This window comes from Quercus suber, unplaced genomic scaffold (assembly GCF_002906115.3).
Source record: "Quercus suber isolate HL8 unplaced genomic scaffold, Cork oak 2.0 scaffold_33, whole genome shotgun sequence".
In the NCBI taxonomy this organism is placed as follows: Eukaryota; Viridiplantae; Streptophyta; class Magnoliopsida; order Fagales; family Fagaceae; genus Quercus; species Quercus suber.
In genome coordinates this window covers 210,784-237,435 of record NW_027069498.1, presented here as the reverse complement: position 1 = coordinate 237,435, position 26,652 = coordinate 210,784, and the positions used below count along the sequence as shown (strand labels likewise).

Genomic DNA, 26,652 nt, shown 5'->3' with positions numbered 1-26,652 from the left:
ATAAAGCAGCGGAAAATAAATAACACAAGATATGATCACCCAGGAAACCACACGGTAAAAACCTGGGGAGGATTTGACCCACCGATCCTCAAGGCTAACCTGAATTCACTATGAAAGAATTGAAGTTCGTACAAAAGGACTACAAGCTCCCCGCTCGACTTCCTAATGCTACCCACCAGTAGAACTTCCTGACACGACCACGCGCAGGCTCCGAATCCACGGACTACTTCTTTCTTGAATTCTTCAATCAGCTACAAGCTCCCCGCTTGCTTTTCTTTTTAATCTTCAATGGCAGCAAACTTGTTGATCATCAAGATGTAGAAAATATCTCTACCTTGAAAACCCTAAGTTTATGTGAAGGAAAGCTCCTCTAAGATCTCACAAGAGATTCACATAAACAGCAAATATGAGCAACAAAGACTTAGAGAGGTTTGGATACAAAACCCTAAAAATAAAAGGAGGGCACTCTAATCTCTCTCTCAGAAGTCCCAAAAACATTCTAGGGTTTTCCTTATATATAGAAGTGTTTTACTTGAACCCCAAGACGTTTAAATAGAGTTTGGGCTGAACTAGAACTCTACAGAAAAATAAATCTGTACGTGGTTCGATCGATCGAGTCTAATTTTCGATCGATCGAGCCTTACAGATTTAGTCCAATAAATCTGCACTCACTCGATTCCAGTTTTACAAATAAACATATTTTGGGCAAGCCTAAACAAGACTAAACAACCTGTTTTGATCATGGTTTGCCAACGCTACACATTAGAGTTCTAAATACATAAATTTCTAAATCTTTAGAACCTAACAAAAGTGTTCCTGTGCAATTGTCTAAAAAGATTGCCTCTTACTAACCAAAATACAGGTACCATAAAAGAAATACTAGGAGAATCAGAATGGTGGCATGCATTAGAGTGGGATGATGACAAAACCAAATCAAGTCTGCTGCCTTATTTCTATCCAACGGTGTCTGATTGCTAGGGATTTGGTAGTTTCGGTTTTGGTTAAATACATTGGATGTGGCCCAAAATGGCCCTATTGATTGTGTGAAAAATGAAAGATAACCGTGGGTGTGTCAGGGAAACAACAAGTTCAAGAGTTTATTCATTACTAGTCGCTAACTCGTGCGATGCACGGAAAAATTACTGAAAATGAAATCTAATGAATGCAAAGCAGTTATGCAAAATACCATTTAAATTAAAAGACAAATATTAGTAAATGTCATTATTCTTAGCTGTTTGTGTTGTATCTAGAGTTTCATGTCTAAGTTACTACAATATTACTTGTAGCCACTAAGGCTCACAATATAAGTATATTATATAAGGCCAAAACTTATATTATCTTCAAGTACCCCTTAGCCATATAGAGTCGAGGACTTATTCAAAATTATTTGAATTAAACCTCACAAATTAGAAGAAAAAAAAAATAAAAAACATTACAACATTGTAGCTGATTAATATATAAATAAACTACCAATTTAACATGATAAATTACTATTAGTAATTTAGAAAGCAAAAATTAACAAAATTAAAGTTGTTACCCACTTAACCTAAAACTTTTCATATTCTAAAGTTGTCAAACAACTATTGATATAAAATATTATGTAATTACTTCAATACCGCAAGTTGTTCATGTTGTAAAAAAATTTGAGAGAATAACATAGCAAGCATCTTAAACTCTTTCTTGCTTGGATCCTACAAAACAATATATATATATATATATATATAGCGATGGAGACAGAAAATGCCTTTAAAGAGACAATCAATTACGATAGTGTTGGAGGCAAAGTAAAAGATTAAAAAAAAACTGAAGAAGCAAGCGGATTGGCTACATAAATCTTACAATCAGCATACCAGCTAATTAATTTATATCAAAAGACATAAAAATCTTACAATCAAATAGAATCCATACGTAAATAAATACATGTGGTACAATCAGATAAATAAAAGGTTTGTCAAGATTATCAAGTTTGGCAATGAAGAAGACACAACAGCTATTGATGAGGGTAATCTCTATCTTAAACTTGTGATAATGATGAAGATGCAACAACTACTAATTATGCAAATCTAGCATAATCTTATTTTGATTCAACTACAACAAAAATGACAATAATTACCATAAAAAGATTATATAAAAATACAATCTTTTATGATATAGCCAAGAGTACAATCAAAACTAATAGAAGGAATTTTAAATCGATTTCAATGATGAAGGAGGGATTCACTTAAATGAGCAAACCAAGAAAAAAGGAGAAGTGTCGTGTTTTGAGTATAGTATTGAATTTTAGTAGTTAGCAAATTGAATTTCTACAGGCACAGATTACATCATTCAATTGAATTTCTGCAGGCACGATAGTACTAAAACTCTATCATTCAATTTTCTAACTACTAAAACTCTATCACACGGATACTACAAAAACTTTATCACACGAATTACACAATATAAACCAATAATATTACTGTCTCAAACATTATAAAAAAATAATAAAAAAATAAACCAAATCAATTTTAAACATAGAAAGAAACAATCATCTATCAATACAAATACCCAACCTAAATACATATAAACTCATATATGACCCACAACACAAAAGAGGTAGTAACAAAATTTAAAAAAAAAAAAAAAAAAACACTATTAATCTAATCCTTACATTGAACTATTATGCAGGCAGCTACAAGAATAGAGGTCAAGAGCAACTGAGATTTAGAGATACCTAAACTGAATCATCCAGCTTTTCAGTATTAATATAGTGTGAGGAGAGGAAGAGATAAAGGAGTTAGAAAGCCAAAGTCTAGCGTTAGGAAGCTAAAGGGTTACCGTTTGAGATTGTAACCGTGAAACACAAAAGGTTGCTATATAAAATTGTAACCGTGGAACACAAAAAGTTGCCATCTAAAATTGTAACCGTGGAAGACAAAGGGTTGGAAATTATTTTCTTTTTATTAGTATTTTTAAATTTAAGAAAACTTATTTTAAATTGTAAGACAAATTCAGGAAAAATAATTGTAATGACATTGCAGCTGATGTGGCTCAACCTAAGCATAGCAACATTAAATACTACGCTTCAGCTTTTAGTAATATATAGATTTGAGAGTGACAGTCCCATTTCGTATTTTAGATTTTTGAATTGGGTTTACAAATCCCTTGGTTTCTACAAGTATCTGAGGACCATTGGGTTCAGTTTCTTCATTGCTATTGCTCAAACTCTACCACAGCAGCAAAAGCCGTAGCAAGTTAGTCATAGAGTCAAGCGAAGCAGCCCTCCTTCTGCATGAAAGAATGTCGTTTCCACACCTCTGATGCTGAAGTCGCCCATTGGTATTGCAAAGCAGGGTTTCTGTATAACAACAAAAATGGTACCTAAAAATGTCAGTACAACCCTTACTGTTGTTCACAAGAAGACAACTTATAAAGTTATCAAAAGAAAAAGAAATTAGTAATGAACATATAAGCAAATAAAATGATTTTATTCGATTGGATCTTGAACCCACAGGCCACAGCCTCACTCGCTATCCTACTCTTACGAGGAGGAGGTGCTACATAAGCTAGAGCTCATTGGCACATTAAGCAAAATAGATAATTAACAAATGTCAGCTTTATCTAAGATAATGTCATTTCAATATTATAATGTGAAGAATCAGGTGCCCATACATCTAAAACATAATGCGCAAAAAGAATGTTACATATAAGAAATAGGTGAACCCCTGAATTTATAAAATAAATACTCAAAAAGCTTCGTGAACCATGTGTGTTGGACTTTGGGAGTTAGAATATAGTCAAAAACTGAAATTCTTTTGACCTTGCTTCAATCATGTGAGTTGTAATGCTTTCGATTTCAGTTTCTCCTCTGGAAACATTTTCTTCATTCATTTTGGTTCCTTCCACCGTCATTAATTGAAATTATATCTTCCAAGCAATTTACAAGAACGAAGGGAGATGTCAACATCAAACAAAATGCTTGCATGATTGAACAAGCCCAATATTTCATTCTAGCAGAACACAAATACCTCAGGCTTTTCCCATGGGGCCTTTGCCTTTGAAGAACTGCAATCTACAAATAAAAAGTGCCTCTGCAATTGTAGAATGGCAGAGCAAAAGCCTAAAAAGGAAATTCATCAATTATTTCCATTCCTTATATATATATATATATATATATTGTTAATGTATATTATGATTGGGCTTTAGGCCCAGCTAGTTTATTTGTATAGCACACTTGTACTTGTACTACACTTTACTTGTACCGCACACATATGCCTCCTATATAAAGGCATCACATGTATATTCCTTGATTAAGAAATACAATACAGTCATTCAGTATTTCTAACATGGTATCAGAGCCACTCCTCTGACCTTTCTTTTAGCAGTCTTGTCTCTCTTGGTGTTACTCCACCCTTATCGCTTCCGCCGTCACAACAGCCACTGCAGCCACTCACCATTGAACCTACGACGTCTCTCAGCCGTTGTCCTCAGGTTCCGAAACTGCAGCCGCCGTCGTTGAGGAGTCTCGCACCATACAGACCACTGCAATCATCGTCTCTACCGTGCATCTTCCTCCGATAACGTTTTTGCACATACCACCGTGATCGTCTCGCCTTGATCTATGCATTCGTGGAAGTCTCGCAAGCATCGGAGCCTGTACACGCTCTCACGCGCCGCCTGAAGAAGCCGCGCCGTCACGCGCCGTCACAGCCTCAGTCACGCGCCTCACACGCCTCCCTCAGTCCTACTGACGTCATCTGTGACGTCATCTTGCCACGTCACCTAGGGCTGATGTCATCATCCACTCATCTGCTGACGTCATCCACCACAGCTGACGTCATCATTGACTGACCGTTGACTAGGTCGTTGACTTTGACTGAGTTTTGACTTTGACCATTGACTTTTCTACGGTTGACTTTTTACAGTCCAGGTTCTCCTTACCTAGTTTTTCGCGTAGATTTCATTTTTGCAGTCTGTTTTTGCATATTGTGTTTCTAAATGGATAAAAATGATGTTTTTCTTCCTCGCCCCATCAATACTGTATTAGAGGGGAACAAGAATTACTTATCTTGGTCTCAAGCTATGCGCAGTTTTCTTAAAGGTCGCATGCTCTAGCATTACTGTACTGGTGCAATTACCATTCCTGTCAAGGGAGCAAGTGAAGAAGATGCTGCCTTCCTTGGTCGCATGATTGAATGGGATAGTCATAACCATATGATCCTCACATGGATTCGAAACACTTCCATTCCCTCCATCTCCAATCTGTTAGGCAGCTTTGATGATGCAAAATCAGCATGGGATATGTTGGGCAAAAGGTACTCCACTACTCACGGATCCATGAAATATCAGTTGGTAGTTGAATTGCATCAACTTCGACAAGAACCAGGGCAATCCATCAATGACTACTATGATCAGCTTCGCTTCATTTGGGACCAAATTGACCTTTTTGATCCAATTTCGGCATGCTCAAAAGATGCTCAGCAATATGCTCTAGTTAGAGATGAATTTCGTCTCTATGAATTTTTTATGTCTCTTCACAAGGACTTTGAGCCCATCCGAGGTCAGCTTCTTAATCGTAGTCCTTCTCCCTCTCTTGATACTACTGTAAATGAGTTGGTTAGAGAAGAAGCTCGGCTTACAACCCTTCAAGCCTAGAATAAGTTCAATGTTTTGGCTATTACTCATTCTGCTCCTTTCATTAAACAACCTCAAGGTGATTCCTCTGGCTCTAGTAATCGTCGCAAGCAAAACAACAAGAAGTTCTGCAATTATTGCAAGCGTCCTAGCCACACCATTGAGACTTGTTACCGTCGCAACAAATCTACTGCTGATGTTGCTAATACTGAGCCTACTCCGCCGATGCCTTCCATTTCAGCTAAGTCCCAGTCTTCTGGATCCACTATCAACCTCTCCCCTACTGAACTACAGGAGATCATAACTCAGGCTGTTCGTATGGCTGGTAATGCATCTCTTTCCACTGCTCTCTCAGTTCTGCCTGGTAAGTCTCAAACTTGGCTTTTTGATTCTGCCTGTTGCAATCACATGACACCTCACTCATCCTTATTCTCCAAACTTGACCCTGCACCACATCCTCTTAATATTCATATAGCTGATGGTTCCACCATGCATGGGAATATTCTAGGTTTTGTTTCAACCTCTAACCTCTCTGTTCCTGGGGTCTTCCATGTACCTGACCTATCCTATAATTTGTGCTCTATGGGACAATTAGCTGAACTAGGATATCGCTTTATTTTTTACTATTCTGGGTGTATTGTGCAGGATCCGAGGACGGGGCAAGAGCTTGGGACCAGTCCTAGGGTTGGGCATATATTTCCCGTGGACAATCTTCATCTTCCACCTGTTGCTCCTGTCTCTGTTGCTGCTGCAGCTGCTGCAGTTTCTTCCTTACCTTCTCTCGCACTTTGGCATTCTCATCTTGATCATGCCTCATCTACTCGGGTACAACAATTAGCTTCTAAGGGTCTGTTGGATTCTGTGTCCAAAGATAATTTTGATTGTACTTCATGCCAGTTAGGAAAACAGCCAGCTTTACCTTTCAATAATAGTGAATCTATCTCTAATAATATTTTAGAGTTAATTCATTCTGATGTTTGGGGACCTTCTCCTGTTACTAGTATTGGTGGATCTCGTTATTTTGTTGTTTTTATTGATGATTATTCTCGTTATAGTTGGATCTTTCCTATGAAATCTCGTTCTGAAATCTTACCAATATACAGTAACTTTCCAAAAATGGTTGAAACACAATTCTCCAAACATATCAAAACTTTTCGTTTTGATAATGCTCTTGAATATACTCAATAAGTTTTTCAAGCTCTGTTACATTCCTCTGGCACTGTATATCATCTAACCTATCCAGGCACCTCTCAACAAAATGGTCGAGCCGAAAGAAAACTTCGTCATATTCTTGACACTGTCCGTGCTCTACTTCTTTCTGCCAAAGTTCCTGCCCCATTTTGGGGTGAAGCCGCTTTTCATGCTGTTCATGCCATTAATCGCATTCCAAGCACTGTCATCCATAATCAGACTCCGTATGAGCGCCTTTTTGGGTCACCCCCTAACTATCATTACCTTCACTCCTTCGAATCTGCTTGTTTCGTTCTACTTCAGCCTCATGAGCACAACAAACTTGAGCCTCGATCTAGACTTTGTTGTTTCCTTGGTTATGGTGAAACTCAAAAAGGGTATCGGTGCTATGATCCTATCTCTCATCGTCTTCGTGTTTCCTGTAATGTTGTCTTTTGGGAACACCGCTTGTTTGTTGAACTCTCTCACTTTCGTTCTTCCCTAACTAACTCTTCTGTTTTAGAGATCTTTCCAGATGAGTCTCATGTTCCTTCCACAGATACTCTTGATCCTCCTTTGGACTTCTTTATTCAATCTCCTGATATTTTTGATGATTCTCCTAGACAGGTTGTAGATGAACAGGTTGATGACGAGCTACCCCACCTTGAGCCTAGGTCCCCTCCTCCTGCTCTGCCTAAAGATCCTCTACAAGACATTCCACCTCGCCACTCAACCCGGGTAAGATCCATTCCTGCACATTTACTTGACTATCATTGTTACACTGCCCTTGCTACACTTCATGAGCCTCAAACCTATCGTGAGGCCTCTACTGACCCTTTATGGCAGATTGCAATGAAAGAGGAAATTGATGCATTAACCAAAAACCATACTTGGAATCTGGTTACTCTCCCTCCTAGTCAGTCTGTGGTTGGTTGTAAGTGGATCTATAAGATCAAGACTAGCTCTGATGGGTCCATCGAGCGCTACAAGGCTCGTCTTGTTGTAAAAGGTTTTACACAGGAGTATGGGATTGATTATGAAGAGACCTTTACTCTAGTTGCCCGTATCTCCTCTGTTCGTGCCCTCTTAGCTGTTGCCGCTGCTAGTAAATGGGATCTTTTTCAGATGGATGTTAAAAATGTCTTCCTTAATGGGGATTTGCATGAAGAAGTCTATATGCAACCTCCTCCTGTTCTTTCTGTTGAAACAAACAAGGTTTGTCGCCTTCGACGTGCACTTTATGGCCTTAAACAAGCTCCACAAGCTTGGTTTACCAAGTTCAACTCCACCATCTTTCACTTGGGTTACACTGCCAGTCCTTATGATTCTGCCTTATTTCTTCATCGCAATGATAAAGGCACCATTTTACTTCTCCTATATGTGGATGATATGATCATAACTGGTGATGACCTCAGTGGCATTCAAGAACTCAAGGATTTTCTTAGTCAGCAGTTTGAGATGAAAGATCTTGGACATCTCAGCTATTTCTTGAGTCTTGAGATCACTCGTTCCACAGATGGTCTTTATATTACTCAAGCCAAGTATGCATCTGACCTTTTATCTCGAGCTGGCCTCACTAACAGCAAGACTGTTGACACTCCAATTGAACTTAATGCGCATCTGACTCCCTCAGGGGGGAAACCATTGTCTAATCCCTCTCTTTACAGACGATTGGTTGGCAGCCTAGTTTATCTCACAGTCACTCGTCCAGAAATTTCTTATGCTGTTCATCAGGTGAGCTAGTATCTGTCTGCTCCACGATCGACTCACTATGCTGCTGTTCTGCATATTCTACGATACTTGAAGGGCACTCTCTTCCATGGCCTTTTCTACTCAGCTCAGTCTCCTCTTATACTCCGTGCATTCTCTGATGCTGATTGGGCAGGAAATCCCACTAATCGCAAGTCCACTACAGGTTATTGTTTTCTCCTTGGTTCTTCTTTGATTTCCTAGCAAAGTAAGAAACAAAATTTCGTGGCCCGCTCCAGTACTGAAGCAGAATATCGTGCTCTTGCTGACACCACATCTGAGCTCCTTTGGCTACGATGGCTTCTTAAGGATTTGGGTGTGTCCACATCGTCTGCTACTCCCCTTTATTGTGACAACCAGAGTGCCATTCATATTGCTCACAATGACGTCTTCCATGAATGGACTAAACACATTGAGATTGATTGTCATTTTATTCGTTCTCATCTTGTCCATGGTGCTCTCAAGCTTTTCTCCGTCTCCTCCAAAGATCAACTTGCAGATATCTTCACCAAGGCACTTCCTAAGGGACGCACTCGTGATTTAGTTGACAACCTCAAGCTGGTCTCACATCCACCTTGAGTTTGAGGGGGGCTGTTAATGTATATTATGATTGGGCTTTAGGCCCAGCTAGTTTACTTGTATAGCACACTTGTACTTGTACTACACTTTACTTGTACCGCACGCATATGCCTCATATATAAAGGCATCACATGTATATTCCGTGATTAAGAAATATAATACAGTAATTTAGTATTTCTAACAAATATAAAGTTAAGAGGAAATTCAATTAAAATTTGAAATTAGAATCCAATTTGAGCAATGTATCTAAATTTATGTGGAGACCATACTATAATTATCCACTTAAGTTTTTTAATTTTTGTGCCAACAACTGGCAAGGTTCTCTATGGTTATATCTGTTCTAAGATCAATTCTTCTTTCAATCTCCAATCAAACCTTGAAGTTTTGGTCAAGGAGATGGACACTCTTTTGGATCGTAGCAAGGAAGTTAAAGATGATAAGAAAGTGATTGAGAAAGAAGGAAACAAAATAAGAGGTCAAGTCATAAAGTGGAATGATAATGTCAAAAAGCTTCAGCCTAGGGTCAATCAGATTCTGGAAAAGATGGTCAACAACAACAAAAATTCTTCTCAATGTTTCTTAGACTGCAATAAGCGATATAGAAAGAGCAAGGAAGTGGAAGAAATACTCCAAGAGATCAAAAGGCTTCTAGAAGCTAGATGTTTTAATTCTGGTATGATTTATCCTATTAGAGTTCCCAGAGTTGTGGAGCATATTCCTGGACCATCAATTCAAGGTCAAACAACAGCATCAAAAGCTTAAGACAAAACTATGAAACTATCGTCATAGATTTTGGAGGATTGGTATTTGGGGAATAGGAGGAATAGGCAAGACTATTTTAGTAAAGAACTTGAACAATGAGCTCAAGACTACTTCCATGAAGCCTTTCAGCATCGTCATTTGGGCTACTGTTTCCAAGAATTTCGACATTAAAAATGTCCAGATACAAATAACTGAGAGATTGAATATGGAGGTGAAAATGGAAGAAAGTGTGCAGAGAACAGCTAGCCAACTTTATCAAAGGCTTGAGAAGCAGGAAAAATTTCTACTCATTCTAGATGATGTTTGGGAGAAAATTTATTTGTACACTTTGGGTGTTCCACGGCCAGAAGATCATAAAGGTTGTAAGATCTTATTGACATCTAAACGTATGTAAGTTTGTAGGAATATGATGACTAATTTTGAAATTAAAATGGATGTTTTAAATGATGAAGAAGCCTGGCAATTGTTTAGTCAAAATGCAAGGAATGTAACTCATTTGGAAGAAATTAGACCATTTGCAGAAGCAATTGTTAGAGAATGTTGCAGATTGGCAGTGGCCATCATCACTGTGGTAGCTGCCATGAGAAAAAAGACAAAGGTCAAGCTGTGGAAGCGTACGTTAAATGAGTTGCAAAGATCAGTGTCTTCTATAGAAGGCATTGAGGCTGATGTCTATTAGCCATTGAAGTTAAGTTATGACTCATTACAAGATAACAATATAAAGTTATGTTTCTTATATTGTTCTCTATTTCCAGAGGACTTCTCAATTCAAATAAGTGAATTAGTACAATACTGGCTGGCGGAAGGTTTGATAGATGGACTGAATTATGAGGATTCAATTGAAGGCATTGTTGTGATTGAAAAATTGAAGGATTCTTGTTTGTGGGAAGACGGCGCCCATGAGAGAACTGTGAAGATGCATGACATTGTTCGTGATGTAGCTAGATGGATTGCATCATCCTCTAAAGATGGATGTAAATCCTAGTTCTTTCAGGGATTCAGTCGAGTGAGATTTCATTTGGAGATTTTCAAATTCAAATTCTCTTAAAAGGGTTTCTTTCATGAATAATGAAATTACATGGCTACCTGATTGCAGAATACAATGTTCAGAGACCTCAACTCTGCTACTACAAAGAAATTATCTCCTTGACACAATTCTTGAGAGATTCCAACAAGGATTTAAAGCGCTCAGGGTATTGAATCTCAGTGAAACCCACATCCGGTCATTGCCTTATTCTTTGCTTCTACTTAGAGACCTCTGTGCTCTTCTTTTAGGCAGTTGCAGGAATCTTGAAGAAATATCCTCACTTGGAATGCTTAGTAATCTTCAAAAGCTTGATCTTAGTGGTACTCGTATCACTGAATTGCCAAGAGAGATGGAAAACCTGAGAGAGCTAAGGCAATTAGACTTGTCCAAGACTTTCCTATTGAATAGCATTCAACCTGGAATTATATCCAGTTTGTTTTGTCTAGAGGTTCTAAATATGAAAAGAAGTGGCTTTCATTTCTGTTTGAAGGGAGAGGAAGACGGACAAGCAACTCTTGAAGAGCTCAGATCCTTTAATTGATCACTTAAATTATCCATCTCAGTGAATTGGATCCCATGGGACAAATATGAAGATCTTTCCTGGATAAATAGATTGATACATTTGAACTTCCCATTTACCAAACAAACAACATCCTAAGCACACATGAAAAGAGGGGCTATATCCAAAGTGTTAATCTGTCACAAGAATGGATTAGGTGGTTCTGGGGTGATTCAAGTTCGCTAGTATTAAGTATTTGTGCAGAAATGAGTGAAATGTTTGAAGACTTCATTAAAATTGCAGCCAGCTTTGCTGGTTTGAAGTCACTTATTTTTAGCAGGTGTCCTATCAATTTAGGGCAAGGAGGAGGATGTGCTGCCCCTGGTGACCTACTACCAAACCTGGAGGAACTTCGTCTCTATAATATGCTTGACCTAAAAAGCATTTCAGAGCTAGCTGGTCATTTGGGCTAAGATTTTGCAACCTAAAATCAATTGATGTGGACAACTGTTCTCAGGTGAAATATCTTCTCTCCTATGGTGACTTCATTCAGATCCTTCCAAACCTAGAAGTAATCAAGGTAAGCCATTGTGAAAGCTTAGAAGGACTATTTAATTACGATTTAGGGCAGAATATGGCTCCAGATCATGTTGTTTCAAAACTAAGGATATTAGAATTGGTGGGTCACGCCAATAAAAAAAAAAAAAAAAAAAAAAAAAAAGAGAAACTAGTCACCCCAAATTAGGAACTCTTTGTAGACATGAAATGACATGGCCGTGTCTAGAGCAGATTAAAGTGTTGCAATGCGATCGTCTCAGAAGGTTGCCTCTTGCTAAACAAAATACAGACACCATAAAAGAAATAAAAGGAGACTCACAATGGTGGTCTGCTTTGGAGTGGGATGATGAGGAAACCAAATTGAGTATGCTGCCTTAATTCCACCCATAGCGGTAATTGGAAATGGAATTACTGCTAGGATTTGGTGGCTTTGCTCTAAATAAGAGATTTGGTGCTAAGTGGCCCTTGTGATTTTGTTTGAAAATTGAAAGAATACTCAGTGAGTGAGTCAGGAGTTTGTTCGTTACTTTGTGTGATAGCACCATCGAATTATCTTAGCGTCAGAGCATCAATAAGTTAGAGAGTTTGTTCATTATTAGAGCTAGTCGCTAATCCGTGCGATGCACAGGATTCATTAAGAAAAGAAAATAGTGTTATTATCTATTGGATAGTGACTTTCTTTGAATATGATGTTTTTTTCAAAATCACTTAACACATACTTCAACAATCTTACATTATAAGTATATCTAACATGACCACAATCATCAATTTGCATAATTTGCATATTTTAGAGAGTTACATGCATCATAACTTGACATCACATATAATGTTCATAAATTACTGTTAAGAAAATTCTAGTGCACCTATGTTCATAAGAAACTTACCATGATACATACTATTTTTTTAGGCAACCAATCATGGGTAGTGAGTGGGCCACGCAAGCAAATCCATCTGCCTAGGAAATCATTACAATATAATAAACAAAAATGTTATATGTCCCATAACTAAAAAGCATAGCTACAATCTATTTTTGAATCAATAATTGTAGTGCTAGCTGTCATGATGCAAGTGAGCAAAGAATGAAAAACCATGTAAAATAGTTGTCATGGTAAGAACATAGAAACACATACTTACAAAGATGCCCCTAAATCAATGTCATAATTGTGAAGCTAAAATTTTCTTAACAATGACTTACGAACAATTACAAAGCATAAGACATATAATTATCTCCTTAAACATATTACTTATTAGTGAACTATTTCATTTTACCCATAGACAAAAAATAAATCATTAAGCAAACTTTTTTTCCAAAATCAACCACATAGATAACAAATACTTACAGAGCTATAGAAATATTGTTCGAGAGCTTCTCAAAATCATCAAAGAAAATGGAAAATCAACCATAAAATCTGGATTGTTCTCGTTTTGCAGCAGCTTTTGAAGTTGTTTAAACTGGTCATCCACATATCCTTTTTTATCACCAATACCAATAATTAGAATTCCTCTACCAATCCAAACTAAATTAATTAACAGACTAGTAAAAATTTTGTTTAATTCAGTGGAAAATAGGCTAGTTTTCCAGGAAAGTAACAAAACCAAACAAATATACATAAATATCCTTTCAAAAATAACAAATCTTAGGGAAAAAGAAACATTCCCAAAAAACAAATAAGTGCTTAAAGAGAAAAAAAAAAAATCCACCTAGAGTAGAGATCCACTTCACACCCAATTTTTGAAAAATCTCTCAAAAGCAATTATAACCCCACCCATTTTTTTTTTTTTTTTTTTTTTTTTTTTTTTGATCACCTCCTCTAGCTAAGCAGTGTTTCGGCCACTATCTTTGAAATTGAGTCATAACATCGATGGTGGCTTCTTTTTTTCAATAGCATGCGCTTTTATCAATTAGCAAGACTAACCCATAAAACAAAGTGCTGGACTGAAGCAAATCTTATTATAATCTTAGAGGTTAGGTAGTTACAGTATGCATAATCTCCAGTCATAGATAATTCAATAAAATTTTAATTATATAAATCCCTAAACCCTTTAATTTACAAAAGTAATGCAAGCTGAAAAGTAAAAAAATAAAAATAAATAAATAAATAAAAAAGGGAAGAAGAAGAAGATATAAAGCATAAGTTTGAGGAATGGCCTTTTGCATATACATTTTGAACATGGCTTGCAAAAGATTGGGGTTAAATGTCCTTCTATTTCTCTACACCAAGTTATATTGTCCTCCCACACTGAAAGATGTACACCTTCCTTGCATTCCTCAGGTGCCTCATTTAAGTCCAACAGATATGTAAATGCAAATCAACACATGTTGAAGATTAAAGCTCACATAAGCTCTAAAGCTTGGATATTTAGCTCTCAAAGATTAGTTCTTATGCTCCTATAATTATATTGAAAAGGCTAACTATATACTCAGTATGGAATTTCTTATCAATCTAACAAAGAATAGGACTCTCCTTTAGGCCTTGAAGAAATACAATAAGGAGTATGAATAGCTGCAAAATAACATAATTAAGTCCACTTTCAAAATAACATAATTCTTTCCTCTTTCCATTTCAAAAAGATCTAAAATTCCAATCAGCATAATCTGGTTCTTCTTCCAACCCTAAGAAACCCATAAACACCACTCCATACCTAATCCTTACCAGTTTTCCCTCACCATACCCAATTCTATACATATTTAATATCACGGAACTTGACTAGAATTCCCAAAAACAAATCTAATTTCCCTAAACCCAAAACTTTTGCAACAAATTTCAAATTGCATTTGTAGAAGCCTCAACCTTTAAGGTAATCTTATAGATCTACTAACAATCTCAAATTTGATGGCCAATGATATTATTTTGCTAAGTTTCACATATATGGAAAATGATGCAAAAGATTTGACATGGCTGTATAAGACTGTACGCAATTTAGGTAGAAACCAAATGCTCTAAGTTACTGAACTTACAATTTCTTGAAATCTGTATAAGACAATAATTTCTTGAATCTAAAATACTGTACGCAATTTAGGTAGAAATCAAATGCTTTGTAAATGCTGACATAATTATGTAGGAATAAAAGTTCTTGACTTCAAGAACTAAGAATCAAAAGATAATCTGCTTGGCTGTATATGACTATAATGTCATGAATCTAAAGTACTGTACGCAATTTAGGTAGAGAACAAATTCTTTGTCAATGCTAATATAATTATGTAGGAATAAAAGGCCTTGACTTTAAGAACTAAGATCCAAAAGATAATCCATCTAATGGACATTCATTACTATCAATTCATATTAATATTGTTTGTAAGTATTTAATCTATTGATGTATATGACAGAGCTCCAATTAAAAACCACAGCAATCAAAATAATCATCCACACCACAACACAAAGTATTGAACCAAGAAGACAAAGCTCCAATTAAAAACCCCAGCAATTAAAATTTCAGCATAACAATCATCCACATTACAGCACAAAATAGGCAGTAACAGAATGTAAAAAGGGAAACAAAAAGCTTCGAGCAAAAGAATGGAGCACAAGAAGAACTGAGATTTAAAGATACCTCAATCGAATCATCCAGGTTCTGTCAGTATTTATATAGGCTGAGGAGACGAAGACAGGAAGGAAGGAAGTCAGATAGGTGGCTGTTACTGTGAAACCGTAGAGCAAGAAGGTGGGGAGATTTTCACGGCTTCAAATCTTATCAGATTCTTTCCCCTTTATTGTGAAACGATGTGAAACTGTAGAGCAGAAGTTCAAACCATCTGTTTGTGCGTAACCGTAGAACAGAAAGGTGGGAGATATTCAAACGGTCTGTTTCCCATTCCCCACGCTATGTTTCTCATACAATACCTTTTGTCAAACCCTGTTTCATGGTTTTAAATTTCCTGTTGTCCTTAAAGTTGAAAAGGCTTTAGGTTTGGGCTTTATGGTAAAATTAAATAGATAAGAAGTGGGCTTTATAGTAGAGATAGTGCTGGGATTTATTTTATAGATTTATTATGATTCTAAAATTTGTAAAATGTTGGACAAATAAAAAAAAAATGATAGAAATGACATGGTCGCTGAAGTGGCGCAACATGAGTGTAGCAACATTAAATGCTATGCTTCAGCTTTTAGTAATATATAGAATATAGATGTGAATCCTTGTGTGTATTAGGATATAATTGTGATTCAATGTTGAAGTATAATTCTAGACTAGATCTAGGCATCTTTATCATCCTATTCATTTATACCCTGCAATATCATCCTTATCTCATTACCATGATGTTAACATGTAAATGACTACTCTTCATTGCATCTCCTATTTTTGAAAACAAAAACCATTTTCTTTGATTATGCAGCACTGATGCTTGGGTGCATCAATACAAACAGATAAGACCTTCGAACATGTTTGAAGATATACTGTCTCACACCATTGTTGACAACTTAAGAAAACTTGCTTGAATACACTGAAGCACCAACCCTTTTCCCCGTAACTTATTAAAGGATGTTGCAGAAAGTAGAACTCACAAAATACATGTTCCTCTAAACATAATCCTTAACCCTCTAAACAAAAAAATTAAGGTAAAATATCAACAATAAAAATTAGAGAGTAGCAAAAACAACCCAAACAAAAACAAAACTGAGCCAAACAACAAGAAGTGAACAAATTATTCAACAAAAAACCTATTAAAAAATCTCTAATCATTCAACTCTATAACTCATTCAATATATTACATAAAAATAATATATAATTTCATTTTTGCTAAAAAAAAGAAATATAAAGAGAAATATTGTAGTTGTGAGTTTTTCTTGGCATCATCGTCAACTCTGCTTTCGTCGGCTTTGCAATTAGAACAACTTTGCTCTCCTCGGTAGCTCAGGTTAGCTCTCCTCTCTCTCCATTTTCTCCTCTCTATCATCATTTCAAACTCTCTCACATTATTATTCTCATCTTAGCATTTTTAGTTCCCACAATATCTCTTGTAAGTCATTTTTTCCTTTTTCTTTTTGTTAGTTGAATGACATTGTAATACTTTATATTTTTGTGTTTATTTTTTATTTTTTGTGTGATTTCCATATCTTCAAGTTTTTTCTTTATTAGATTTGGTATAATTTAAGTTTATCAGAGACTATTCTAAAAAAAGAATTCCAACAAATGCCACTGTGTGCGTCTCTTTCTCTACAGCTTTACTCTCTAAATTTGAAGTGTCCGACAGGGATAAGATTAAAAAAAAAAAAAAAAAAATTCCATATAACTACTCCATTTGTTCTTTTTCTCAAGTGTGGGTATTTTATGAAATGGGTAAATTTCATTCATACCCCCTGAGGTTTGAGCTAATGTTTCAAAACTAACTAATTTGGTCCCTAAAGCCAATTTAGTCCCTAAAACAGTTAAGAAAAAATAACTAACTGTTTAGAGACTAAGTTGGCTTTAGGGACTAAATTGGCTAGTTTTGAAAAGTCCTGGACCTAATTGGCATTAGCCTAAACTTCAGGGTATGTTAGTAGAATTTACCCATATGAAATATATCCTGAGTACTATGAAGCCTTGAGCAATGCACATGTGCTGGTGCCGTGTAGGAATCTTACCACGAGTTTGAATCACAACCCCAGAGTCAATCTTGCGCTATGGAAATTGTCCAGAGTGTATGTTGTTATGTTTCTAATAATATTCCAAATCAAAGAGATAACAACTGGTCTTGTACTTTGTCTAAGGCCATTACTTAAACAGATAATACCTTCTCACAAGTTACATTAGCATTTATTAGTCTACATTGAGAGACAAAGATAATAAAAAAATTCTGGAAGCCTAGAAGGAACAACTTAAATCCAAAAGTATATTACAGTATATGATACGCTACTATAGGGGCGGAATTAGAAATTTTTTTCTGGGGGCTGAGTTTAAATAATCTCTTCTTGAGTCACAATTCAAGAAAAAAAAAAGTACTAGATACATGTCTTGAACAGATTATACCTTCTCGCAAGTTGCATTAGTTTAATAACTTTAATCAATGTAATTTAATTAGCATTGAGCAAAACTAAATGACCAATTGAGTATCCTAAGGTCAATTTCCTACCTAAGTTTCTCTTATTCCTTTTAACAACCATGAGTCCATAACATTAAAGAAATAAAATATATGAATATAAAAACACTTAAGTACTTCTACAAAAAGAGAAAATATGAATTGAAATTAAGTATAACTAGTGGAATTGAAAAAGTAAAATTTAAAAGATCAATTTGGTCCCTGATCAGTGTGAGAAAGAGAAGAAATATGAGTAACAATTTAGAAATTAAGTTGGGTTTAAGGACCAAGTTGCTTAATTTTGAAAAATCTTGAAGTTACTTGATATTAGCCCAAACCTCAAGTGAGTTAACTGTATTACCCTTTAAAAAAAAGGTCAAATCATCCTAATTTACTTAGAAATCAATTTTTAAAAACCCTAATTTACTTAGAAATAAATTTTTTTTTTTTTAAAGTGAGATGCTGGTAAAAATAAAAAGGACTTTTTGGCTTAAAAATTACACAAAAGTGAGCTTAATGGCCAAAATCGCCCTCTTGACATACCATCTTTATTTCAGTGGAAACTCATTTGAAAGTGCAAATGGAAAAAAAACAAAAAAACAAAAACAAAAACAAAAACAAAAAAAAAAAAAAACAAAATAAACAAAATAATGGAGTTATAGGACCCAAATCAAAGAGCAAATGAACAAAAACAAAATAATGGAGTTATTGGGCAATAATTGAACTAGACCCGTGAGTCATCCATTCGTGCTAATGTAATAATAAATGAGAAGTATTAGGAGCAAAAACATTACACAATTTTCCCCATAACTCGTCACGTGACGAGTTGTAAGTGATTTAAAAAAAGTGATAAGTTCACAGTGTTACCACTCATAATATGTCATATGGTAAGTTGTGGCAAAAGTTGTGTAAGTTTTTATGGTTATATCATTTTTATAGTAAATTATTTATTTTTTATAACTTTTATTTGTGCAATGTAAGACAAAAACTAAAAATTAATTTATTTTAAAAAATTTGTAAATTATATTATTTGAAATAAAATTATGAGAAAAAGAAAAAGAAAAAGAAAAAAAAGGCTTTGCTAATTGACAAACACACAGTAAATATGCTAGCTAATGAACCAAGAAATTCTCATCATCCAAAGAGGCCATTGGATGACCAAAGTGTCATAAAAGAGCATTTATTGCATGAGCAGTGGGGGTGGCAAAATAAGTCCATACCTATTTGCCCACCGAAACTCACCCACTCTAATTGAACCCAAACCCACCCAATTATTAGTTGAGTTAAATAGGCATCAACCTAATTAAATCCAATAATTATTGGGTTTTAACTAAAAACCCATTGAACTTCATTTAACCCATAAAATAAATTCAACCCAACCATTCCTATAACATTAAAAAAAAAAAAAAAAAACTCTTAGACGCTTTATTTTCTTTCATTTTCTCAGCCTCCAAACACTTCTCTCCCTCGGAGAGAGAGAGAGAGACTCTCTCAGAGAACAACGAGCCACAACAAATATAGCATAGAGACCACCGAGTCTCGCTTCTTAGGAACCATATCCGCCTCCTCCATTCGAAACCTCATTCCCAAATCTCTGTCCAAACACTCCAAATCCACATCTGGAGGAGAGCACGGTGGAGGAGCATGAAGTGGTGGAGAAGGATGGGGAGAGGAAGGCGGAGAGAATGGGGTCAAAGTCTATGGAGTTGAGTGCCCACCTTGCCGATCTCACCTTCGCAGTGCCAATCTCGCCTGCCCAGCGTCGATCTCGCCTACCCACCTCGTCGATCTCTCTTCTCCCTTTCATTTTTTTTCTTTCTTCCTCCATTCCTCACCAATCTCGCCTGAGTTTTTTCTTTCTTTCTCCGATCTCACCTGAGTTTTTCTTTTGTGGCTATTTGTTGATTTTCTTGGCTTGGGTTGTTGTGAGTTTCATTTTTGTGGTTGTGGGTTGGCTTTGAGATCAGAATTTCTGGCTTTGATTAGTTTTTTTTTTTTTTTTTGGGTTAATAATTAGAGGTTGGTTTGTGTTTGGTTGCTAAGAAAACGAAGGAAAATCACAGTTTTTATTCGTTTAGGGACAAACCCATGAATCCTATTTGGAGTTTTTACTTTAATGGCATTTTGGTAATTTTGATAAATGGGTAATTGGGGTTTTCACTTTAGTGGCATTTTGGTAATTTTGATAATTGGGTAATTGGGTGGGTTGGAGTTTACCCATAATAATTGAGTTGGGTTGGATTTGAGTTAGAAACAATTAGTTAACTGAGTTTTAAATGGGTAAATGGATTTTATATACCCAACTCTATTATGCCCACCCCAAACCCACCCAAACCCACCCATTTGCCACCCTTAATATTGAGCAGTTAGACATAGGCGAACATGCAGGCCTGACCGTTGGAGGTGTCTTCAAATCAACTCATTAAAGCACTAGAAGCGTTACAAGGAGGCATTTAAGCCACCATTGAAAGCTCCCAAAGGCTAAGAAGGCAGAGACCTATATAAAACACCTTAGAACCCAAACAAAGGTACAGACACTTATCATAATACATTCAATCCTTGTTATTTCCTCTCCAAATACCTGACTTGTATTTTCTGTGGTTCTTTCATTCTTTGGCTGTCAATTATTTTAAGCTTCCGCCATCTCCCATAGCAAAATTTCTGGCATGGAAGTGGTGGGTGCAGCTGTTGGTGCACTACTGGCAACAACTAGCGAGCTTCTTGTAGTTGTGTCAGTTCTAAGACCACGACCACTTTCAATTTGCATTCAATCTTGCTGCTGTTGAGCAGGAGATGAAAAGCCTTACGGATCGTATAAAAGAAGTCAAACGTGAAACGGAAGCAGCGGAGAAAGAAGGAAACGAAATCAGTGCTCAAGTCGTAACTTGGCTTAAGGACGTGGAAACACTTCAGCCTAGAGTCAATGCAATTCAAGGACAAATAGCCAACAACAAAAAGCCTTCTCGATGTTTCTTAAATTGCAGAAAGCGGTATGGAGCGAGCAGGTAAGTGGAAGAAACACTGAAAGAGATCAAAAGGCTTCTTCTTGTAGCTGGAAGTTTTGACTCTCGTGTGCTTTGTCTTACTAGAGTTCCCAGAGCAGTGGAGCATATTCCTGGGCCTTCAATTCAAGGTCTATGAAATGCCAGCTGCCACACCAGAGGATGCATCAGCTGCCACACCAGAGGACACACCAGCTGCCACACCAATGCAGCAAAGTATGCCACCCAATGCAGCAGCCAATGCATCAGGTGCCAATGCATCAGGTGCCATAATTAGTGCAGCACAGATCAGTAGAAGTCCAGCCCGTTTCTCAGAGTTGAAGAACATAAAGACTTGTAATTGTTTCCCTAAACGGCAGTGTGGTTTACTTAGCTTACTTGATTAATGTACATAAACGGCATGTAGTATTTCCTTACTTCTTAATTAGTTAGTTTGTTAGCTTAAGTCAGACACGTGAGAAATTCTGTTATAGTTGTTACAATATGTTCACACGTGTATGCAAGTCAGTTAAGTTAGTATATATATATATGTGATTGTACAGTTACGAATTCAATTGAATGAGAATAGTTTTTCACCCAAAACTTCATATGGTATCAGAGCAATTTCGAAAGCATTTCTAATTTTCTTAGGGTTTCTTAGATCAATTTGGGAACTCTCTGTTCTTCTCATTCATCATCATCATCTTCTTTGAGTTTTCTTTCAACTCTCTGTTCTTGATTTCCATATCAGAGAGCTTTGTTAACATCATTGCCTTCTTTGATTCTTCGATTCACCATTACTGTACTCTACAAGCTTCTCAAACCTTCAATGGCAGAAGCAGCAACAGCCAATACCTCCAATACTTCGTCTTCTTCACAAGATTTGTATAATCTTAGCAATCCTCTGTTCTTGCACCCTGGAGAAAATCCAGGAGCACTACTTACTTCTCAGCTACTGATTGGAGGAGAAAACTATGCAGCTTGGGCGAGATCAGTGAGAAAGTCTCTGATTGGCAAAAATAAGCTAGGTTTCATTGATGGATCTTTGACCATCACTTCGCCATTGGTGAATTCTCTAGAGGCTGCTCAAGCATGGATTCGTGCTGATAATGTAGTGGGAACCTGGCTTATTAACTCTGTATCACCAAAGCTCCAAGGAAGCATTATCTACAGAGACACTGCTTTGGAGATTTGGGCTGACCTTCGTGACACTTTCAGTCAAGGAAATGGAACCAAGATCTTCAATATCCAAAAGCAAATTGCTGAGATTCATCAGGGAGAGCAATCACTCACTGATTACTTCACTCAGCTCAAGATTTTGTGGGACCAATTGCAGAATCTGAGTCCATTTCCCCAGTGTACCTGTGGTCAGTGCGTATGTGGAATTAACCAAAGGTTGAATAACCTTCAAACCAAGGAATCCACCATGAAATTTCTTATGGGAGTGAACGATGCCTTCTCTCAAGTAAGGTCTCAAATCCTATTAATGGATCCCTTACCTTCTGTCAACAAGGCACATTCTTTGTTCATCCAAGAGGAAATGCAGAGGTCAGTGCATAATGTTGTTAGAGTTGAGTCCACTGCTCTAGCAACCAAGAACTCAGGAACCAACTTCAAAGGCAAAGATAGGCCTTTGTGCACTAACTGTGGAAAGCTAGGCCATACTGTTGACAAATGTTATAAGTTGCACGGCTTCCCACCAGGATTCAAGTTCAAGAACAGTAGAAATGCTATTGCTCATCAAGTTTCAACGAGTCTTGAACAAATTCAATGCAACCAACCTACTGGAGTCACTGAATTTGCTCCATCCATGTCAACATTTCAAGCTCCAACCTTTACCCCTGATCAATACCAGCAACTTCTGACCTTAATTGGCTCCTGCTCTACTCAACAATTTCCTAAAGGTCAAGAACTTCATGTTGCCAACTCTGTATCCTATCCATTAAATGTTGTTGCAGGTAATTTCACCAATTTCAAGCATTCTATTTTCTCTGCTAAAGTTGTTAATAGAAAAGCTTATAGTCTTCACACATGGGTTATTGACACTGGTGCAAGTGATCACATAGTCTACTCTATTCAATTGATGACTTCTTACACTGAAATTTCACATACTATGGTTGAATTGCCAAATGGGGAAGCAGCTCTTGTTACACACGTTGGTACCATTCAGCTTTCCCCCCATATAACTCTTAGAAATGTCCTTTGTGTACCATCATTTACCTTTAACCTTCTGTCAGTCAGTGCCTTAACAAAGTCCCAACCCATATGCTTGGTTTTCTTGTCTCAATTTTGTTTTTTGCAGGACCTTACATGTTGGAGCACAATTGGAATGGGTAAAATGCATGATGGTTTGTACTTATTACAAGATTCCAGCCTCTCTCAAGCTACTGCATCCCTTTCTGATTTCCTTTCCAAGCAGCATTTCAAGTCCTTTTCTGCTGTTTGCTCTTCTTCCCTTTCTACCAATGTGTTTTCTCTTTGGCATTCAAGACTTGGGCACCCCTCTGATGCCAAGGTTCATTCTTTAAGTAGCACTTTACCTTTCCTTAAGAACTGTTGTAATAAGCCCTGTACTGTTTGTCCTTTGGCAAAACAGAAAAGAATTCCTTTTCCATTCAATAATAATAAGTGTGCTAATCCTTTTGATCTTGTTCATATGGATGTATGGGGTCCCTTTTCTGTTTTAACTTCTAATGGTCATAAGTATTTTCTAACCATTGTGGATGATGCTTCTAGAGCAACTTGGGTTTTCTTGCTCAAAGCAAAATCTGAAGTTAGAACTCTTATTGTATCTTTCTATAACATGGTCCTCACTCAATTTGGAACCAAGATTAAGTCCATTAGATCTGATAATGCCTTGGAGTTTAGTTTCAATGACTTTTACAGCTCCAAAGGAATTGTTCATCAATTGAGTTGTGCTTACACTCCACAACAAAATTCAGTTGTGGAGAGAAAGCATCAACACATTCTTGCCACTGCCAGGGCCTTACAAATTCAATCCCATGTTCCTCTCTATTTCTGGGGTGACTGTGTTCTCACTGCAGTCTACCTCATAAATAGGCTTCCATCCCCTTTCCTCAACCATAAAACACCATTTGAACTTCTATTTCACACACCTCCATCTTATTCACATTTTAGAGTTTTTGGATGCTTATGTTATGCTACCAATCTCACTCCTCATAAACACAAATTCACACCTAGAGCTAGAAAGTGTATCTTTCTGGATATCCATTCAATGTCAAAGGCTATAAACTGTTTGATCTTGATTCTCACACTACTTTTCTGTCTAGAGATGTTGTGTTTCATGAGTCCACCTTTCCTTTTGCTTCAGATATCTCTTCTCCATCTGTCACTCTTATTCCTCTACCTATCTTTCATTCACCTTCTTCCTCTGAACCTATTGCTATTCCTCTTCCCATTCCTTCATCTTCCACTGCAATTTCTGATGACACTATTGTTCAAATTCATCAAGATTTTGATGAAGAGGTTCATGAGTTCCCTGATGCACCTGATGCACCTGATGCATCTGCATTCCTTGATGTAAATAATGTCTCTGTTGCATCCAATTTACCTGCTGTCCTTAGAAGGTCTACCAGATCTTCTAAACCACCCTCTTACCTTAAGGCTTATCATTGTAATCAAGTCAAATTCAGCAGCCATTCCCAGCTCCTCCAATCATGCTTCAGGTACTTCTCATCCCCTTCAATCCTATCTGTCTTACACTAACCTGAACCAACCTTATAAATCTTTTTGCTATGCCATTTCTTCCATCATTGAACCTACCTTTTACTCTCAAGCTGTTGGTAACCCCAAGTGGCAGGCAGCCATGGATGCTGAGATTTCAGCTTTAGAAGCTAATCAAACATGGACTATTACATCCTTGCCACCTCGTAAGAAACCCATTGGTTGTAAATGGGTATATCGAGTGAAGTACAAATCAGATGGTTCAGTTGAAAGATATAAGGCCAGGTTGGTTGCCAAAGGTTTCACTCAAAAGGAGGGGTTGGATTACATTGACACTTTCTCACCAGTTGCCAAAATGGTGTCTGTCAAAGCTGTGCTTGCTGTGGCTGCTGTGAAAGGTTGGTTTCTTAGCCAACTTGATGTCAACAATGCATTTCTCCATGGAGATTTGCATGAAGAAGTTTTCATGTCACTTCCACCAGGCTTTCACAGCAAGGGGGAGCATTTTCAGCAGTCTAAGCAATCTCACAGCAAGGGGAGCAACCTCAGTTAGTATGCAAACTAAATAAATCACTATATGGTCTCAAACAAGCCTCTAGAATGTGGTTTTCCAAGTTTTCAACTGCCTTAATTGAGCTTGGTTTTGTTCAATCCAAAGCTGATTACTCATTGTTCACTAGGCAGCAAGAAGATTCATTCATTGTATTGCTGGTTTATGTTGATGATGTTTTAATTGCAAGTAATGATAAGAAGGGAGTTGAGGAGTTTAAAATTTTGTTAAACCAGAAGTTTAAGTTGAAAGATTTAGGGGATTTGAAGTATTTCCTTGGTTTGGAGGTAGCAAGGACAGCCAAGGGCATTTCCTTATGTCAAAGGAAATATGCTCTAGAAATTTTGGAAGATGTTGGACTACTAGGATGCAAACCAGCCAAGGTTCCTATGGATCCTACTTTGAAACTTAGTAAACATGAAGGTGATGTGCTACATGATCCTAGTCAGTACAGAAGGTTGATAGGGAGGCTGCTATACTTAACCATTACTCGGCCTGACATTACCTTTGCTGTTCACAAGCTCAGTCAGTTCATGGCAACACCTAGAAAGCCCCATTATGCTGCTGCACTTAAGGTACTTCATTACCTTAAGAATGAACCAGGGAGAGGAGTATTCTTTTCTGCAAAGTCAGAACTCCATGTCAAAGGCTTCAGTGATGCAGATTGGGCATCATGTCCAGATACAAGAAGATCTGTTACAGGTTACTGCATTTTTCTTGGAGAATCATTGATTTCTTGGAAATCAAAGAAACAAGCTACTGTGTCAAGATCTTCAGCTGAGGCAGAATACCGGGCCATGGCTGTAGCAACTTGTGAAATTGTGTGGATACTTTATTTGCTAAGGGATCTGCAGATTAGACATGACAAAGAGGCAATGCTATTTTGTGACAGTCAATCAGCCTTGCATATAGGGTCCAATCCAGTTTTTCATGAACGAACCAAACATATAGAGATTGATTGTCACATTGTGAGAGACAAAGTGTTGGCTAAGGTAATTAAGTTGAATCATGTGAGAACACATTGTCAATTGGCAGATTTATTGACTAAAGCACTAAGCCATAAACAATTCTCTATGTTAACATCCAAGATGGGACTGCTCAACATTTATTCTTCCTCAGTCCATCTTGAGGGGGAGTATGAAATTCCAGCTGCCACACCAGAGGATGCATCAGCTGCCACACCAGAGGACACACCAGCTGCCACACCAATGCAGCAAAGTATGCCACCCAATGCAGCAGCCAATGCATCAGGTGCCAATGCATCAGGTGCCATAATTAGTGCAGCATAGATCAGTAGAAGTCCAGCCCGTTTCTCAGAGTTGAAGAACATAAAGACTTGTAATTGTTTCCCTAAACGGCAGTGTGGTTTACTTAGCTTACTTGATTAATGTACATAAACGGCATGTAGTATTTCCTTACTTCTTAATTAGTTAGTTTGTTAGCTTAAGTCAAACACATGAGAAATTCTGTTATAGTTGTTACAAT

General features: G+C 37.0%; 2 protein-coding genes and 1 pseudogene across 2 annotated transcripts in view; all 3 read left to right on the top strand.

Annotated features, from left to right (window-relative positions):
- Positions 1-9,108, top strand: part of LOC112027377 (uncharacterized) — a 16,320-nt gene extending 7,212 nt beyond the window's left edge. Inside the window, 8 exon segments of the mRNA XM_065770623.1 lie at positions 799-963; positions 1,936-2,002; positions 5,690-6,162; positions 6,256-6,493; positions 6,854-7,911; positions 7,996-8,048; positions 8,196-8,514; positions 8,734-9,108. Coding sequence (XP_065626695.1) covers positions 799-963; positions 1,936-2,002; positions 5,690-6,162; positions 6,256-6,493; positions 6,854-7,911; positions 7,996-8,048; positions 8,196-8,514; positions 8,734-9,108 — 2,748 coding nt within the window.
- A 396-nt stretch (positions 9,109-9,504) lies between these two features.
- On the top strand, positions 9,505-11,438 carry LOC136061024 (disease resistance protein At4g27190-like; annotated as a pseudogene).
- A 13,779-nt stretch (positions 11,439-25,217) lies between these two features.
- On the top strand, positions 25,218-26,211 carry LOC136066380 (uncharacterized mitochondrial protein AtMg00810-like). The gene is made up of 2 exons (XM_065770622.1): positions 25,218-26,159; positions 26,203-26,211. The coding sequence occupies exons 1-2, from the start codon at positions 25,218-25,220 to the stop codon at positions 26,209-26,211; spliced, it is 951 nt and encodes a 316-aa protein (XP_065626694.1).
- The last annotated feature ends 441 nt before the right edge of the window (positions 26,212-26,652 follow it).